Source organism: Schistocerca nitens, chromosome 1 (assembly GCF_023898315.1).
Source record: "Schistocerca nitens isolate TAMUIC-IGC-003100 chromosome 1, iqSchNite1.1, whole genome shotgun sequence".
Taxonomy (NCBI): domain Eukaryota; kingdom Metazoa; phylum Arthropoda; class Insecta; order Orthoptera; family Acrididae; genus Schistocerca; species Schistocerca nitens.
Window position 1 is genome coordinate 890,538,480 of NC_064614.1, and position 12,913 is coordinate 890,551,392.

Below are 12,913 nucleotides of genomic sequence, written 5' to 3' on the forward strand. Positions count from 1 at the left end.
AGGGAAAAAAGAAAAAAAAGTTGTAATAGCTGCTGATTTAAATATTGATATCACATGTGATAGTAGCCACGCGTCATGTTTCACTGATTTAGTAAAGAAATATGGTTTCAAATTGAATTTCTTTGAATCTACCAGAGACAATGCAATCAGCAACATGCAATCAGCAACATGCATTGACCAGACAGACAGAAACATTTCACGTATGAGAACCCATATGAGCAGGAACTTTAACAAAGAAAACTTGCTAACATTTAGTGAGAAGCTAAGGGATAAAACATGGCCTTTTGGTTAGTGTAACTCAAGTGACAAAAACTTTAAGAAATTCCTAAACAGTTTTCTTGGAGACTTTGATGAAACATTTCCACCCAGACTCTGCAGCAGTAAAATAACAAATACAGTAAAGTGGATTACCCAGGGCATAAAAATTTCCAGTGTAAGGAAAAGGCAACTGCACAGAGAACTAAAATATAATAAAAATATTGATTTCACTAAATATGTTAGGCTCTATAAAACCAAATTTAAAAGAGTTGTCAAGACAGCAAAACAGCTGGCAAATAAGAGGCTAATTTTAAATCATAAAAATGAGACAAAGGCTGTATGGTCTGTCATTAAATCTGAGTTAGGTGTTAAAAATTGTAACCAAGAAATTTCAGAAGTTGATATTGAAGGAAATACTATTGTAAATCCAACTCAAATACCAGAGTACTTTAATGAATTCTTTATAAATGTAGCAAAGTCTTGTGTAGATGCAACAGATTATCGCAACAAAGTAAATCCCTTTGGCCTAGGCGAAAACTCTGAAAACCTTACAAAATTCTCAATAGTTTCTGTGGAGGATGTAGAAAATGCTATTCTAACATTAAGAAACAAAAAATCTGCAGGTTGGGATGGAATACCCACCAAAGTTATTAAAGCGGTACACAACAGAATTGCAAACCCACTAGCTCAAATAATAAATCAATGTTTTGAAGAGGGCTGTTTCCCAGAGGTACTGAAATATGCTGATGTCAAACCACTCTTCAAGAAGAGATCAAGAGATATCATGGGAAATTATCATCCTAACTCGATTCTCCCAGTCCTATCTAAAATATCTGAAAAACTTGGTGTTGCATAAATCCAAAACTTCATTGCAAAATATTCTGTTATTCTAAACAATCAATTTGGTTTTGAGCAGGGTAAAAACACCATCGACGCAGTAAACAATTTCATTGAGAAAATAAGCACATCATTAGGCAAGAGAAATAAGGTTGGAGGAATTTTCTGCGCCCTCACAAAGGCGTTTGATTCTGTAAACCATGCATTGCTTGTTTACAAACTTGAAAAGTATGGCATCAGCGGCAGTACTCTACAATGGCTGAAATCCTACTTATCCAACAAAAAGCAAAGAGTTAGCATTTCTTCAAATGGCACATATTATTTTTCTGACTGGAAAAAAAATATCTCAGGGTGTTCCACAAGGCTCCATATTAGGCCCAGTCCTATTTCTCTTTTAAGTTAATGACTTACCATTAAATATCAGCTCCCCATCAGTTCTGTTCGCAGATGATACTTCTGTCTTACTCGAAGATCAGGAGTCGGAAAAAACTCTGTGATCAGTACCCTCGGTACCTTAGAAACTTGGTTTCAGCTGAATGCGTTGAATCTAAACTTATCTAAGACTCACGTGATGCAGTTCAGAACCAAATAGTCAAAATGTGAGTAGATTAAGATTGTACACAACAACCAAGGTATAGAAAAAGTTGACTCAGTCAGATTCTTAGGTTTAAGTGTAGATAAAAATATGAGCTGGCAGGCACACATTGAATACCTGTCAAACAAATTGAGCAGCTTTGCATTTGCAATGCAAGTATTGTCAACTGCAACTGACATGGACACATGAAAAATAGCATATACAAGCTACTTCGCATACATTATTACGTATGGTATTGTTTTTTCAGGTAACTCGACAAACATAGTGCAGATACTAAAAATACAGAAAAAAATCATACGGAATATGTGCACTGCAAATCACAAGGAAACATGTTGACCATTATTTAGACAACTTAAAATATTAACTCTGCCATCCTTATACATATATGAGATTATTATATTTTTGTACATCAGACATGAATTATTTGATGGAAACCATTTTGTCCGCTCACATGATACCCGAAACAAAGAAAATTTTATGATCCCCACCCACTGCCTCAGTCTGTATGACAAGGGACCTCAATACATGTGAATGAAAATTTGTAATAAATTAAAAGGGAACAAATTGACACAGATGAATTTAGGTTCACTTAAGAGAAAGCTATATGAGGTACTGACACTGAAGTGTTATTACTCAGTGGATGAATTCATGCAGGACAAACTGGAAATTTGAGCTGGGTACAATGTGTTATCCTTATAGTGTTGTTAATTATTATAGTGCTATTATTTATTAATGTAAAAATCATTGTAATTGTTTTATAAATTTTTGACATGTCGCTTGTACGCAAACCAAATGGATTGCAAATGTATGTCATGAGATGAATAAAACACAATTCACAACTCTTGATGAAACTTGATGGATATCATTCTAAGTAATGTGCCTGATATCATCCTTAATTGTATAATTGAGCTTATAGCCTCCTTTGTTCCCAGAATCCCCAATAATCACTAAATGAATTTCTTTACCAAGATATTTTGCTAGAAAGTCCAAATCACATGTGATGTCTCTGAATCCTGTTCTTGATTTAAAAGTACTATGAGGGTCGTTTGAAAAGTTCTCAAAACGGAATAGAAAAATAGTACTTACATCACCGAAACTTTTTTTATTTTTCAGTGTAGTCTCCTTGTAGATTAATGCACTTGGTCCAACAATGTTCCAGTGCCTTGATCGCATCTTGAAAAGAGTTTCCTCCAGGCCTGTAAAATAATTGTGAACTACAGCTATCAGTTCTTCATTTGAAGTGAATTTTCGTCCATCAATAAAAATTTTCAGTTTTGGGAAGAGATGGGAGCTGACAGAGCCATATTAGGTGAATAAGGTGGGTGTGGCGACAATTCATGGCTTAGTTTGTGTAATTCTGCCATGGCAACAGCAAATGTTTTTGATCCAGCACCAAGAGTCGCAGCACCCATCTTCCAGATAATTTTTTCACTTCTAATTCTTCAGTTAAAATGTAATATATAACACTTTCAAATGACAGCTGGCAAGCATGATCACTTTCACGCACTTTCAATCGGCGATGCTCCATGACTGTTTTGTGCATTTTTGCAATGATTCACGGAGGTGACACATCTTGGCCGACCATTGCATGGATCATCATCTAAGCTCTCCGGACCAAATTTAAATTCATTTTTCCACTTGGCAATATTTGAATATGAAGGAGCAGAGTCCCCCAGTGTGTTCTGGAAATTGGCATTAATGCCCTTTGCTTTCATATTTTACTTTGCGACGTACTTAAGCACTGCTCGAATCTCGATTTTTTCCACCTTTGCAAATCACTACACGGGAACAACAACAGAGCCACATTACCGCCACAGCTCTCTTCCAAGAGCACTTATGTGACATATGTTTACAGGCAACAGTCCAATGAATATCACGTTAACAACTCGTTGCACATGCACTGACCTCTCGTGGTGATTCCAAGAACTTTTCAAACCGCCCTCGTAGTTAGATGTTATACGTTATCCAAAGTTAGTATACTGTCCCTCCAGTGAATAATCCTTAGCAGAAGGGCCCCTCTGATATTCTTAGGCCTCTGATTACTATTAGTGTTGGCTTGCATATTTCCCTACTTTGACTTTTTTTTAATGCCTTGGGTTACCTGCACGGTGTTGTCCACAGCTTCCAGGGCACTGAAGCTGTTAGACACATCTACGAGGGCAGTTCAATAAGTAATGCAACACATTTTTTTTCTGAAACAGGGGTTGTTTTATTCAGCATTGAAATACACCAGGTTATTCCCCAATCTTTTAGCTACACAACACTATTTTTCAACGTAATCTCCATTCAATGCTACGGCCTTACACCACCTTGAAATGAGGGCCTGTATGCCTGCACGGTACCATTCCACTGGTCGATGTTGGAGCCAACGTCGTACTGCATCAATAACTTCTTCATCATCCGCGTAGTGCGTCCCACGGATTGCGTCCTTCATTGGGCCAAACATGGAAATCCGACGGTGCGAGATCGGGGCTGTAGGGTGCATGAGGAAGAACAGTCCACTGAAGTTTTGTGAGCTCCTCTCGGGTGCGAAGACTTGTGTGAGGTCTTGCGTTGTCATGAAGAAGGAGAAGTTCATTCTGATTTTTGTGCCTACGAACAAGCTGAAGTCGTTTCTTCAATTTCTGAAGAGTAGCACAATACACTTCAGAGTTGATCGTTTGACCATGGGGAAGGACATCGAACAGAATAACCCCTTCAGCGTCCCAGAAGACTGTAACCATGACTTTACCAGCTGAGGGTATGGCTTTAAACTTTTTCTTGGTAGGGAAGTGGGTGTGGCGCCACTCCATTGATTGCCGTTTTGTTTCAGGTTCGAAGTGATGAACCCATGTTTCATCGCCTGTAACAATCTTTGACAAGAAATTGTCACCCTCAGCCACATGACAAGCAAGCAATTCCGCACAGATGGTTCTCCTTTGCTCTTTATGGTGTTCGGTTAGACAACGAGGGACCCAGCGGGAACAAACCTTTGAATATCCCAACTGGTGAACAATTGTGACAGCACTACCAACAGAGATGTCAAGTTGAGCACTGAGTTGTTTGATGGTGATCCGTCGATCATCTCGAACGAGTGTGTTCGCACGTTCCGCCATTGCAGGAGTCACAGCTGTGCACGGCCAGCCCGCACGCGGGAGATCAGACAGTCTTGCTTGACCTTGCGGCGATGATGACACACGCTTTGCCCAACGACTCACCGTGCTTTTGTCCACTGCCAGATCACCGTAGACATTCTGCAAGCGCCTATGAATATCTGAGATGCCCTGGTTTTCTGCCAAAAGAAACTTGATCACTGCCCGTTGTTTGCAACGCACATCCATTACAGACGCCATTTTAACAGCTCCGTACAGCACTGCCACCTGTCGGAAGTCAATGAAACTATACGAGACGAAGCGGGAATGTTTGAAAATATTCCACAAGAAATTTCCGGTTTTTTCAACCAAAATTGGCCGAGAAAAAAAATGTGTTGCATTACTTATTGAACTGCCCTCGTACATGAATGCCAGCAGATTTACAGTATCTCTTAACCCTCTGTTGGTATGTTTGAATACAGCATTGTCATCTATCCTACTATTAACCTCATTGTTGCCAACTGTGTATCTCAACTGATCTGATGTTTCCTTTTATGTGATTGAAATTAGATGTCCAACTAAATGTTTCTAATCATAGCCTCAACATGTTCCAAATAGAGGATAAGCTCATTGCTGATGTATCCCTGTAACTTTTATAGAATAAGCAGATAAAAAAACAGATGCTCAAAACAATTTTCATAGGCATGTCAAAAAGGCATTTAAGCTGGAAAAGATGGACAAAATGACATTTAAACCCAATGTGAACAGACATAACATCTGTTTACTAGTATGAAATATGGAAGACTATGTATAATTGAACATAAAAACAATGAATGGGTCTCAAGTTTTGGAAAGGGAAGCATTAAATATTAAGGGAAATATTGAAACAGATGCAAAATTTTTTTAAAAAAAGAAGGAAGATATGCTTTCATTTTATGTTGAAAGAGAACAAAATTCTAAAAGATACGTTTTCATTTTTCACAAAATAATGTCAAACAAGTTTAACTGTAGGGATATTTGATAAGTTAGTGGCATTAAGAAAAGGTTATACTCGAATCAAACATTTTTATAGCTGCTAGCTTACCTTTTAGCCTTCTTCATGATTTCACATTGATTATTCATATCTAGTTTGAGCGTCCAGAAGTAAACAAATGCATGTTAAAAAAATTCTTTACTTTCAAATTGACTGTATAAAACATAATGTTATATTCTCACTTACTTCACTACATTGGTATGTGATTTTTCAAGATTAGTAAGAAACATAAAGTGTGTTGTCATAAAAGCAAATGTTTTTGTACGCAGAAAATCTTCACACAATGCCCATGCCATAGCAGTGCCCTCTTCGCATGATGTGCCTCGACATAGTTCATCCATTACAACCAAAGATGAATCTGTCATTGTTTGAAGAATGCATTGTACCTCTTTCACCTGTAACAACCAAGAATTACATTGTTTTACTAAAATGGACATATGACAACGGGTTAATGTGATTGAATCTACGGATACAGCCATCTATCTAAAGTTAAATTTCAGTTCTGTGCATGACATTTTGTAACATTATACCAATCGAAGTTCTGTCATTTTGACATGAGTATCAAAATCACACTATGACCAGGTATACATTTTCAGTTTTATAGCACACCCCTCCTTCTATATGTATAACTGTCAGGCTTGATACTGTGAATCACTTGTATGCTAACATAAAAACACATGGGAAATAAATTAGAATCTCTTTTGGCAAAATTTTTTTTCCAAAACCAGAAATGTGATAGTTACAGGGGACTTCAGTGTTAACTTCTTAACTAATAACACTTGTAAGACTGATCTTGAGAATTTAATGAATTCTTACAACTTGGCTGATATGGTTAAATTCCCCATGAAAGTTACAGAAAATTGCAAAAGTTTTATAGACAATATATATGTTGACAAGAATAGAATAAACAGTGCAAGTATAAGTAAAGTTATAGATGGTATTTCTGATCATGATGGCCAACTGCTTAAGGTCATCAACATCAATGTGTGTAACAAAGTTTCCCACATCTATTACTCCCTTAGATGTATAAACAGTGAAACTCTTGCTGCCTTTAATTGCCATTTGTCACAGGTTGATTGAGATTCAATGTATATGGTAACTAATGTAAATGACAAATTTAATATTTTCATAAAAGAATTCATTTCTATATTTGAAATGACTTTTCCAGAAAGAATTGTGAGGAAGAATAATAAGATTTCTTCCTGGAAACCATGGACTGGCAAAGGAATTAAAATTTCTTGCAGAACTATGAGAAAATTACATGCCTTATTAAGAATACCAAACAACCCCTTGGAAGATCCTATTATAAACTGTACTGCAAAGTTTTAGAAAGAGTGATCAATAGATCCAGAAGCTTATATATTAAATCTGAAATTGATAACTCCTAGGACAACACAAAATTAATTTGGAATATCAAAAAGACAGAGCGTGGAAAGAACAATAAGACTATCATAGAGATAAACAATAATAACAAGGTGATACATAATCCTGTAATGATTTCTAACATGTTTAACAATCACTTCTCAACTGCAGCAGAACATGTGGGCTGTAAGGGCTCATTAAATATGGCAATTAATCTATTACAACGAGGTGACCCAAACTTATGTGAATCAATTTGTATAGCTCCAGTCAGTATTAGTGAAGCTAAAAATATAATCAAGGCCTTAAAAAATAAAAATACCATAGGTATTGACAACATTTCATCAAAAATTATAAAGCACTGTAGTAGTTACAGTATACATGTCAAGTCTACATCTACATCTACATCTACATCCATACTCTGCAAGCGACCTGTCAGTGTGTGGCGGAGGGTACCTTGAGTACCTCTATCGGTTCTCCCTTCTATGCCAGTCTCGTATTGTTCGTGGAAAGAAGCATTGTCGGTATGCTTCTGTGTGGGCTCTAATCTCTCTGATTTTATCCTCATGGTCTCTTTGCGAGATATACGTAGGAGGGAGCAATATACTGCTTGACTCTTCGGTGAAGGTATGTTCTCGAAACTTTAACAAAAGCCCGTACCGAGCTACTGAGCATCTCTCCTGCAGAGTCTTCCACTGGAGTTTATCTATCATCTCCGAAACGCTTTCACGATTACTAAATGATCCTGTAATGAAGCGCGCTGCTCTCCGTTGGATCTTCTCTATCTCTTCTATCAACCCTATCTGGTACAGATCCCACACTGCTGAGCAGTATTCAAGAAGTGGGGGAAGAAGCGTACTGTAACCTACTTTCTTTGTTTTCGGATTGCATTTGCTTAGGATTCTTCCAATGAATCTCAGTCTGGCATCTGATTTACCAACGATCAACTTTATATGATCATTCCATTTTAAATCACTCCTAATGCATACTCCCAGATAATTTATGGAATTAACTGCTTCCAGTTGCTGACCTGCTATTTTGTAGCTAAATGATAAGGGATCTATCTTTCTATGTATTCACAGCACATTACACTTGTCTACATTGAGATTCAATTGCCATTCCCTGCACCATGCATCAATTCGCTGCAGATCCTCCTGCATTTCAGTACAATTTTCCATTGTTACAACCTCTCGATACACCAGAGCATCATCCACAAAAAGCCTCAGTGAACTTCCGATGTCATCCACAAGGTGATTTATGTATATTGTGAATAGCAACGGTCCTATGACACTCCCCTGCAGCACACCTGAAATCACTCTTACTTCGGAAGACTTCTCTCCATTGAGAATGACATGCTGTGTTCTGTTATCTAGGAACTCTTCAATCCAATCACACAATTGGTCTGATAGTCCATATGATCTTACTTTGTTCATTAAATGACTGTGGGGAACTGTATCGAACGTCTTGCAGAAGTCAAGAAACACGGCATCTACCTGTGAACCCGTCTCTATGGCCCTCTGAGTCTCGTGGACGAATAGCGCGAGCTGGGTTTCACACGACCGTCTTTTTCGAAACCCATGCTGATTCCTACAATGCAGATTTCTAGTCTCCAGAAAAGTCATTATACTCGAACATAATACGTGTTCCAAATTCTACAACTGATCGACATTAGAGATATAGGTCTATAGTTTTGCACGTCTGTTCGATGTCCCTTCTTGAGAATGGGAATGACCTGTGCCCTTTTCCAATCCTTTGGAACTCTACACTCTTCTAGAGACCTACGGTACACCGCTGCAAGAAGGGGGGCAAGTTCCTTCACGTACTCTGTAAAATCGAACTGATATCCCATCAGGTCCAGCGGGCTTTCCTCTTTTGAGCGATTTTAATTGTTTCTCTATCCCTCTGTCGTCTATTTCGATATCTACCACTTTTTCATCTGTACGATAATCTAGAGTGGGAAATTCAGTGCAGTCTTCCTCTGTGAAACAGCTTTGGAAAAAGACATTTAGTACTTCGGCCTTTAGTCTGTCATCCTCTGTTTCAGTACCATTTTGGTCACAGAGTGTCTGGACATTTTGTTTTGATCCACCTACGGCTTTGACATGAGACCAAAATTTCTTAGGATTTTGTGCCAAGTCAGTACATAGAACTTTACTTTCGAATTCATTGAACGCCTCTCGCATAGCACTCCTCACACTAAATTTCGCTTCGCATAATTTTTGTTTGTCTGCAAGGCTTTGGCTATGTTTATGTTTGCTGTGAAGTTCCCTTTGCTTCCACGGCAGTTTTCTAACTTGGTTGTTGTACCACGGTGGCTCTTTTCCATCTCTTACGATCTTGCTTGGCACATACTCATCTAATGCATATTGTACGATGTTTTGAACTTTGTCCACTGATCCTCAACACTATCTGTACTTGAGACAAAACTTTTGTGTTGAGCTGTCAGGTACTCTGTAATCTGCTTTTTGTCACTTTTGCTAAACAGAAAAATCTTCCTACCTTTTTTAATATTTCTATTTATGGCTGAAATCATCGATGCAGTAACCGCTTTATGATCACTGATTCCCTGTTCTGCGTTAACTGTTTCAAATAGTTCGGGTTTGTTTGTCACCATAAGGTCTAATATGTTATCACCACGAGTCGGTTCTCTGTTTAACTGCATCACATTTTCAATGCAGCAAGGTGTTGTAAGTTTGCTATAGCAAAACCACTTTTTAATAAAGGAGGTGAAACTAATGTGTCCAACTACTGTCCAATATCTCTGCTACGTCGATTCTCAAAAATATTAGAGAAATTGGTGTGTAAAAGAATTGTAGACCACTTCAATACTCACAACACCCTCAACAAAAACCAGTTTAGCTTTCAGAAAAACAGGTCATCATACTTGGCTATTTTTCTGTAACAAATGAAACTCTTGAGTCAATAAATAACACAATGTCACCTATTGGAATTTTCGGTGACTTGTCAAAAGCTTTTGACTGTGTAGAACACAATATATTCTTAGGGAAAGCTGATTTTTATGGTTTGAATGGTAGCAACCAGGAGGTGGACTGGGTGGTGGATTGGGTCATATCTACACAGCAGAAAGCAGACGGTGGTACTTGAGAGTACTGATGGCATCTTAAAAAATATGCAGTACCAAGACCTTTACTGTTTCTTATCTTCATCAACGAACAGCCACTTCATAAATTCATGTAAAACTGATGAACTTACATTGCCAAATGTGTACCCTGTTTCCAGTTTATGTAACCCCACAAAATTTAAATTCATCGGTATATCCTATTCTGAAGTAGCTGATATCATAAAGTCCTTGAAGAATTTAAATTCTGTAGGCTGGGATGAAATTCCTTCAAAAATAATAAAGGCAATCACCCATAGTATTGCACATCCTCTGCCCCTTACAATGAATCAATCTTTCAAGGAAGTATGTTTTCCCAATAGACTGAAGTATGCTGAAATACAACCCATTTTAAAAAAAGGCAAACACGATGAAGTTAGCAATTATTGACCACTCTCATTGTTATCAATATTTTACAAAATATTTGAAAGAGCTGCATTAACCAGATAGTTAATTATAATGATCTGCATAATATTATCCAGAACAATCAGCATGGTTTCCAAAGAGGGCACTGCACTGTGAAAGCCATTATTACAAAAATTAGTAGTAGTCTAAATAAAAATATGAATGTATTGGGCATCTTTTGTGACCTAAGTAGAGCCTTTGACACAGTAGATCACAAACTACTACTTTGCAAGCTGCAAGCATATGGTTTTAGTGAAAATTCGCTGAGATGGATGTGATCTTACCTATTGAACAGGAAACAAAGAACAGTAATAGAAGAAATGGGTAAGACATTCTTTTCAAGTTGGAAAAAGACAGAACAAGGTGTGCCACAAAGATCTATCCTTGGGCCATAGTTCAAGATGGCGGCTACAGTAAAAGTTAAGCAAGTGTCCTTCCAGAAAAACTTAAATTTTGCCGTAAAAAAGAAATCGTGTGAAAATTGCAAAGACGAAATCAAGAAACTGAACGAACGCATAACGAGCTTACAGTTCATAATCGGCAGTTTGAAAACGGACGTTTCGAAAATACAACAAGAAAATAGTGAACTGAACACGCTAAAACTTGTGCGAGATAGTTCGTCCGTTACGGAAAAGTGGTCTAATGTAAAGTGCAAGAACAGTAAGTCCAAAGTGCAAATTCGGAAAACCTGCGAAAGTTACGCAAGCTTTGTGCACGAAAACACATTTCAAGTACTTTCGATCGCCGATAGTGAAAATGCAACTTTCAGTTCGCATGAACGATGGGAAAAGCAAAAAGGCACTTTGGGGAATAAGGTAAGAGAAGAAAATTTACTGAAGCAAACAACTGTGAAGGAGGTCAATATAAATGTGCCGACCAAAAATTGTGTCGAAGTGTGTAGTAAAACAATACATAACGATTCGCAAATTGTGAACTCCAATAACAGGAAACTGTTTGTGTTTTCTGACAGCCATGGTCGTGGACTTCCGAGTAAACTAAAAGAAACAACTAAAACATTTTCGTGTGGTATAGTGAAACCGGGAGCCCCACTTAGCGAAATTAAAAAAATGACCGAATCCGCAGAGGCAAAAAATCTGCATGATAAAGACTTCGTTGTACTTATGGGAGGCGCAAACGATGTCTACAAAAATGAGACAGCGAGTGCAACGCGCGATCTTAAACAGTGTCTGAGGAACCTCACTCACACTAACGTAATACTTGTCAATATTCCGCATCGCTATGATCTTGTAAGATGGTCATGTGTTAACAGAGAAATAGAAAGTGCCAACAGTCAGTTTGCAAAAATCTGCAGACATTTTAAAAACGTGGAATGCGTTGATATAAGCAGTATTGGACGTAGATTCCACACCCAACACGGAATTCACCTGAATGGCTTGGGGAAAGAATATCTGACAAGCCTGATAACCAGGGTAATAAAAAACCATCAAAATAAATTCAAAACCAAAACGATAATTGCATTGCCATCGCCTGACTCCACAACGAAGACGCCTCAAAAAAATTCATTAGAAACTTCATCAGCAGCAGCAAAACATGTAAAAAAAGATCAAATTTTAACAGAAATAACAGTGGACATCGATTTCAACAACAAAGGAACTACTGTTCCTCATCAGCCAAGTATTATCTTAGACGAAAATAACAAAAACGAGAAGACTCCAAGTTCACAAGGAAACACAGCAGCAGTGGTAGAACCAACATTTGAAGTGTCAGAAACAGCACCACCATCAACAACAACAAATAGAAGGCTGTTGGACAGAAGAAATGCTGAGCCTCCTTCTCATCTCAACGATTTTTTATGTGTGGGCCTGAAGAAAAAGAAGGGACAACAGTAGGTAGTGTCAGGTGTCTCCTCTCTCCTGTCTCAAGGCAGACTCCAATGGATTCTCAGTCAGGTAACAGCACTAATAGAATGAAAAAGCAAGAGGAAGGCATCTCTTTCTTTCATCAAAACATAAGGGGCCTCTTAAACAAAACAGACCAACTCCTTATTAACATTAGTGAAAAGGACAGTATAAATAATGCCCAGATTTTGTGCTTAACTGAGCACCATGTTACTGATAAATGTGCCTTGCCATCTATAGTAAGTTATACTTTAGTAACATACTATTGTAGGGAAAGTAAAGATAAAGGTGGAGTAGCAATTTATGTTAAGGATAGTGTAGCATACAAAGCTATAGATATTAAGGAATATTGTGCGGAACAACAATTTGAGGCATGTG

General features: G+C 37.8%; 1 protein-coding gene across 1 annotated transcript in view; it reads right to left on the minus strand.

The window, feature by feature from the left end:
* The window catches only part of LOC126191820 (mutS protein homolog 4-like), a 317,523-nt gene that overhangs the window by 23,196 nt on the left and 281,414 nt on the right, over positions 1-12,913 (minus strand). Inside the window, exon 15 of the mRNA XM_049932555.1 lies at positions 5,981-6,189. Coding sequence (XP_049788512.1) covers positions 5,981-6,189 — 209 coding nt within the window. The remainder of the gene's footprint in view (positions 1-5,980; positions 6,190-12,913) is intronic.